Source organism: Humulus lupulus, chromosome 1, assembly GCF_963169125.1.
Source record: "Humulus lupulus chromosome 1, drHumLupu1.1, whole genome shotgun sequence".
NCBI classification, from domain to species: Eukaryota; Viridiplantae; Streptophyta; class Magnoliopsida; order Rosales; family Cannabaceae; genus Humulus; species Humulus lupulus.
The window spans coordinates 310,241,681-310,249,038 of NC_084793.1; the positions used below are offsets into that span (position 1 = coordinate 310,241,681).

Consider the following 7,358-nt stretch of genomic DNA (forward strand, 5'->3'; position numbering starts at 1 on the left):
TCATGATCATGCACAAACTCAGAGACTCAAGCTCTGGCCAATCTCATATTCATCATTCATGGCATGCCCTAATCACATGTTTCTCGTGCATCACATGCATCACACTTAATCACCCAGCATGCCTCATTAATAATCATATGCAAATGGGCAAGATCGCCAAGCATTCATTATGCTATCAATGTTTACATTTAAACATCCAACATGCATCAATCATAACCATGCATGTCACATACGGGGTGCAGTTTTCTTACCTCGGGTTCGAGCGAGAATTAATAAAAGAAACGACCTTTGAGAACGATCAGCTTTTAATCCTTTAGCGGTCACCTAGTCATAACCAAACATATGGGATACCATTAATAAAATGAATAATAAAATGTCCCCAACCAAAACCTAACCTCCGGGACCTCAAATACTACTCAACCGGGTAGTAGGTTCAACCCTGAGGCCTACAGCTTAAATCCCCAAGCTAAGAACCCCATTATGGCAAAAATGACCTTAAGGGCCGCGGCCCGCCCCCCCAGACAGAGGCGCCCAAAACCCAGTTCACACCAAGGGCCGCGGCTCTCCCTGGCCATGCCGCGGCGCAACCCCCAGTTCAGCAAAAACCCCTGTTTTTCTTCCCCTACGATTTCTCTTAGAACCAATCCATCAAACCCAGTTAAACACCACTCAAACCTCCAATACAATCCATAAACTTGTTCCATACCACAACCTTAATAAAACCCAAAGCAAACCCCAATAAAAACTTCCTCAAATCCAAACAAGCCACCATAAAACACAAGCTGAAATCTAACACGAAAACAGGGTATAACCAGAAAGTTAGTGAATAAAGCTCACCTTAAACCCAAGCTTGAACCTCCTTTAATGGCTGTGACAAGTTCCTAAGCCCAAACCTCAATTCCTAGCTTGTTCCCTTTGACCTCCATGCATAACTCCTCAAGGTGACTCTCAAAATTCAAAGAGAAGATGAAGGAAAGACTTGTACGGGAAGGAAGGGAGAAGGATAAAGATTGGCTCTGTTTTGGTTCTGTTTTCCACAGCCTTCCTATGTTATATATATCCAAAACCCAAAATGACCAAAATACCCTTAAGCCAACAAAAGCCTCTAAACCATTTCAAGGGTAAAATTGTCCTTTCCCGCCTATCTCGTTAATTATAATTAACGCTCTCAAATTCCCATTATTCTCAATATTCCCAAATACCAATAAATCATACCCCATTACCCTTTAATTCCCGGTAATGCTCTAATCTTTAAATTCACCCCGAGACTCACCCCGAGCCCCGAACTTAAACCCATTATGACTAGACCGAACACTTACATCTCATGATCGTCTCATGTCGAAAAGCTCGAACCAATACACATACAATGTGGTAAAATTATATTTAATCTCAACCATGCACCCAAAACATACAATTACGCCAACAGTGGCCAAATTACCAAAATGCCCCTGGCATTTAAAATATAAGCCCATATGCATGCATTCACCATCATATAATAATATAATTCATATAAGCATGCATATACTCATTAAATATCATAATAAATCAATTATGGCCCTCCCGGCCTCCTAATCAAGATCCTAAACCTTATTAGGAAATTTGGGGCATTACACTCATACTTACATATTGAAGATTTGGTAGTATAATTAAGTGAGAGTATTTATCATAGATATTAAATCTATAACTTCTATTTAAGAAGTGAAATGATGATTTCCTTATAGCTTGGTTCAAGTGTTAAATGATAGAGTACTCATTTCTGTAATTAAATTTACAGAAATATTATTTACAAGGAACTTTGTGGGAATTAAGGATAAAATACTAATGAGGGGTAAAACGGTAATTTTTACACCGTCTCATCAGTAGATCATCTATAGATAATTAAATGATGGTTATAACAATGGATAATGTATTTACATTTGGTGTAAAACGTTCTATGAATTCAAGAGTGCAATTCTGAGTCTATAGTAGAGTCACGATGAATTAATAAGGTAGCAAGTTTATTTGTTATAAATAAACTCACGGTAACTTATTGGAGCTTGAGTTCATGGATCCATGGTCCCTATGTCATCTCTTATCAAAATGAACCTAGTAGTCTTGAATAATTAATTTAATTATTAATTATTAAAATATCATATTGACTATAAGTCAATGAAAAATAAATAATGATAAATTATTTATTTATATTTTGTGAGAAAAGAAATAGAAGAAAATTTGAGGGTTTTATTGCAAAGTCTTAAGAGAGAGTATTATAGTTAATTGAGACAATTTTGTTAATATTAATAAATTTGTATTAATATTAATAAAATTATTTAAATAAAGGTCAAAATTATAATTGATTAATTTTGACAAGTATTTAATTTATTCTAATTATAAAATAATTAAATAAAATAGGTAACTAAAACCTATTTTATGTCCTAGCTAATTGCCTATATATACTAGTATAATAGAATGCATTAGGACAAATGAATTTGATAAGGTAAAAATTCACTACTAATATTCAATACTTACCCGCCCACTATCTTTTAGTATTCTCTCTAGGAATTCTCTTCTCATGTGTTGAGAATTGCCCATACAAACACTAGGTTGTTTTAGAGAAAGATTTGAAAGACATTGGTCTTGTTTCAAAGCTGTTTGAATTCCTTTATAACTTAGTCTACTTTGAAAAAGTTAGAATAAAAATCTATTATTAGAAAATAAATAAAATATATATCTTTTTTCTTTCAAAAGACTTTCAAGAAGCTTAATTTTTTAAGAAGAGCTTCTAAACACTTTTTTTTTTCTTATTTTTAGAGCTTATCCATATAATCTTCAAAATAACTTACTTTTACACCATATATATATATATATATTTAATTATACACTACTTCTAAATTATATATCATATCAAATGTATATAATTTACACAAGATTTAATTTGCTATAACAACTTTTGGTTATTTCTCTATATATGTATATGTATATCTACAATGAGTAATGATATTTTTACTCAAAATATGCACCAAAACATTACACACAGTCATGTCACTACTTTTTAAAACAGTGGGTCCCAATTTTAATAAGTGTGATTGGCTAGGCTAAACTGCCACATCACTGTGTGTAATGTTTGAGTGTATATTTTGGGTGCACGTATCATTACTCATATATAATTTAGTTAGATGCGAAGACCAGCTAATTGACCAATATTGATGGGCTCAACATTGTGTTCACCACCACCAAAGAGAGCCATAGCAGCAAGCTTATAAGCTGCCTCAGTGGGATGAAACTGGTCCCAGAACAGCATGCTTTTTCGATCTTCACATACCATAGAATTTGGCTTGCATGGCTTTTCTGCATTGAGTTTCCCTCCACCACCACAGCAAGCACTTTTTGCATCTTTAAAACCTACACAACAACATTAATTAATCATATACATACTTATAATCAGATAATTAATGATATTATATATACATAAATGGAATATTTCTCGATGGTTAATACACATAGATGAGTACTAACTATTATGATGATGTGACAATAGTTATTATTATTTTTTCATAATTAATGGTGTTTTCAACCAATGAGAAACACTAACTATATTAAAAAATTCACATGTATTTGAAAAATAAAAAAATTATCAATATTATATTTTCATAATAAATATACATTTTTCATCACGTAACCCTTCAACAAATTTGAAAAAATTAAAATTTATTTTTAGAAATATTAATTAACAACTATAAATATGGACCATTGATTTTAATCCAATGATTAATATTAAAGTAACTATTTATGGGTAGTAACGATTAAGAGTGTACCTATATATATATATATATATTGGGACATTAATTCCCATTTTCAATTTTTGTATTTTTATTGAGATTAAAAGTAATTATTACTTTGTGTGATAGCTTGATACTTAAAGTGGATGATATGGATTTAATTGTGCTTGTATGTTCATATCGATCAGTTCTTGTTTAATTCTATAGTAAGGGTGTAACTTTAACCCTTACTGACAGGGTCTTTTCTATTTTCGTCGCACACAAAAGTTATAACTTCAATTTTAATTAGGTGATGATATATATATATTAACTTACTGTATGGAGTAGGGTCGTTGATGAGAGTCAAAGTCAAATCGAATGCCTTTGCAATAGTATATTTCATTGTGTGCTGAGATTTGTCTGAACTGAGTTTACGCAAGAGGTCTTCAATCCCATGAGTGAATATACGTGCATATTGATTCACAACTTCGAAACACTCACCATTTCCATTCTTAACACGTAGAAGTGGGCAACACCCTATTGGCCCTAGACCAACTACACCAAATCTCCTTGCTCCAAGCTTCAACAGTGTCTATTAATAATATATAATCAATCAAGACAAGAAGGAAAAGAAAACTAACTATATATATATATATATATATAGAGGATAATTTTATGGATCGGTGCATATTTTTTTGTGTATTTGGCTTGTGAACAGTTTTTTGGTGCGATTTTCTATGATCGTGTTTATTATAGTTATTTAGAGTATTTTGTAAAATTTTTAAAAATTTTGAACAATTTATAGTGACGAAAACTATGTTCAGACATATTATTGCACGAGTGCTAATATTTTTTTTATGCTCGTGAAAAGCAGTCTGTTTGAACCTAATTTTTTGACACTGTAAATTATTCAGAATTTCTTGAAAATTTGCAAGTGCTCTAAATAACTACAATATATACGGTCATAATAAAAAAAATCCCGCCAAAAACTGTTCACGAGCCGAGAAATACAAAAGATATGCACTATAGAATTATCCTATATATATATATGACAATTCTTCTATAGAGACTTTTCTTTAAGCTTTACTAGTAGGACTCTCAGTATTTCTCGACCTGTGAATATGTTTGAACATATTTTTCAGTACTGTAAACTATTGAAAATTTGCAGGATGCTCTAAATAACTACAATATACACGGTCATAAAAAAAAATCGCGCCGAAAACTATTCATAGGTCGAGAACACTAAAAGCCCCACCGGTAGGGCTTAAAGTGAAACTCATATATTGGAGAATTCCACTATATATATATATATATATGCATGCATACATAGTTATTATGTTTACGTAGGTACGTACCCTTAGATGATTTTCATAAGAAGTGAGAAGACTGTTGATAAAGGTTTGCTGTGCTTTGGGGTCAGATCGATTGTAGTTGAAGATGAAATGTTCGAAGAGGTCATTGCTTCCAACACTGATGAGAAAGAGTGAGTTTGAGAGTCTTTTCTCTGCAGCAACACCACCTAGTACTTTTTTATAAGCTTTACGAACTGTTCCAAATTGTCTGACTTGTTCCGAAAATGGCACTACTTTTCTCTGTCACATTATAACACACGTACACTTGTTCATTCATTAAGATACTATACATAAACAATTAATTAATTGGGAATATACTCATTTGGTAACATGTGTTTTTGCAAAGTATCATTTTGGTACTTTCTGTTTTTAATAATGCTCATATGGTATCTTGTATTTTAAAATCGTACATATTTAGTACCCTAAACTCAGTTTTGATAGATAAAATTTTGTCAATATGATCAAATTGTCATCAGTTATACGTAATTATGTAATTAAATTTAAATTTGTAACTTAGATAATTGACAGCTGTTAGTTTGATTAAATTGACAAAATTTTATCTATCAAATCTGAGTTTATGGTACCAAATATGTACGATTTTAAAATACAGGGTACCATATGAGCATTATTGAAAACAGAGGGTACCAAAATGATACTTTACAAAAACATAAGGTACCAAATAAGTATATTCCCTTAATAATAATATAATATAGTATTTTGTAATCTTTTAGAATTGGAGGTGTTCAACAAAATAGTCCTTTTTTTTTTATAGTAATTACTTTGAACAAACCTTACTTTTTCTAGACATAATTTACATCTTGTCTAACACATTCGAGACGAGCAACATCACAAGCCAATTAACGCTTTTTCTATCTCTAGTGGTTAACTTTTTCAGATCAAAAATACTAAATCATGTCGTGTTAGTAATTCAATCACGGTCCTTGGTATTTTCCCAGTATTCTCGACATCTCTATCTCAAGGTAATTTTGCAAAATGACACTGCTCTTTATAATCAAACAATAATGAACCATATATCATTCAAGCAATAGTCATTTTTAATAGTTACTTTGAACAAAAATGTCTTTCAAGGACGAGCAACGACACAAGCCAATTAATCTTTCCTATTATAGGTTTTTGATCTGAAAAAGTTGTGTCCGCTCATTTCGAAAAATACCAAATCAGATCGAGTTAGTAATTCAACCATGACTACCCTTGATATTTTCCCAAACATCTCCACATCTCATTAAAAGGTCATTTTGCAAAATGACATTACTCTTTGATCAAACAATAACGAACCATCATTTAAACAAAAATAAGGAAAGAAAAAAGCTTACATAAGGTTTATTTCCAGTGATGTCAAGAAGGCCAGACCCTCCAGAGGCAAAGTTGGTGCCATTGAGAACATTTCTGGCAAAGTTTCTCTTATCATTATTAATAAAATACAAATAAGGAGGTGGGCTTTCTTTGAAACCAAGGAACTGGGCTAAAAAAATCACACAACAAACACAAACCCTTTGGTTAATATATATATAATCCAATCTGATACTAATTATTATAACTACTTATGATAGAGTAATGATATGTGCACTTAAAATATGCACTCAAACATTATACATAGTGATTCATTTTCAATAAATGTGATTGACTATGTTAAACTGTGTAATGTTTGCGTGTATATTTTGAATGCACATATTACTCATTATAATATTGGTTTAAAAAGATTGGATATAAAGTCGTATGTATATATGTACCAAGGAAATCTACAGAATTGTAACCATTGCTGAATCTACCAGTTGGTTTGGAGCCAGGATAATCAATACCAAAATGGGCAAAGTTGGCTTTGGCTCCACAGCGGCGCAAGTAGTTGTTTGTGCCAACGTCTGCTGTTGAGTCACCGAACACGTATATGGCCGGCACTGCTGGCCCCGCGCCCACTGCTGGCCCCAATGGCCCGGTTGTTGCTGCTGCAGCAGCAGCTGGTGTTGTTGTTCTTGCACCACTCAATCTTCCAACCATGTTTATCCAAACACTACTTACTAATAATAATAATAATTTTATATGTCTCCATCTCCATCTCCCCATTTTTCTCTATATGATTAATCAATCTAATAACTAGCTACTACTATACTATATATACATAATTATTGCTTGTGTGTTTTTGACCAATATCATCAGGAAGAGCAATTTTAAACCAGATTCTTTTGTGTTGAAATCCCTTTTATAGGAATATGGTTACAATTAATTATATTCCTTTGGAATAGGGGGGACC

The 7,358-nt window shown here is 32.3% G+C and overlaps 1 protein-coding gene across 1 annotated transcript; it reads right to left on the minus strand.

Moving 5' to 3' along the window:
* Positions 1 to 3,068: 3,068 nt before the first annotated feature.
* LOC133782075 (GDSL esterase/lipase At5g55050-like) lies at positions 3,069 to 7,105 on the minus strand. Its single transcript, XM_062221246.1, has 5 exons — positions 6,841 to 7,105; positions 6,424 to 6,572; positions 5,093 to 5,329; positions 4,074 to 4,329; positions 3,069 to 3,390 (listed from the first exon to the last, which is right to left on the minus strand). Exons 1-5 carry the CDS (start codon positions 7,103 to 7,105, stop codon positions 3,152 to 3,154), a joined length of 1,146 nt encoding a protein of 381 aa, XP_062077230.1. The 3' UTR covers positions 3,069 to 3,151.
* Positions 7,106 to 7,358: the final 253 nt, after the last annotated feature.

Excerpts from the sequence above, each read along its gene's own strand:
- LOC133782075 (XM_062221246.1), bottom strand. The coding sequence starts at position 7,105 with ATGGTTGGAAGATTGAGTGGTGCAAGAACAACAACACCAGCTGCTGCT. Across the intron at positions 6,573-6,840 it reads CAATTCTGTAGATTTCCTTG|CCCAGTTCCTTGGTTTCAAA; the intron begins GTACATATATAC and ends TGATTTTTTTAG. Across the intron at positions 3,391-4,073 it reads CAACGACCCTACTCCATACA|GTTGTGTAGGTTTTAAAGAT; the intron begins GTAAGTTAATAT and ends TTAATTAATGTT.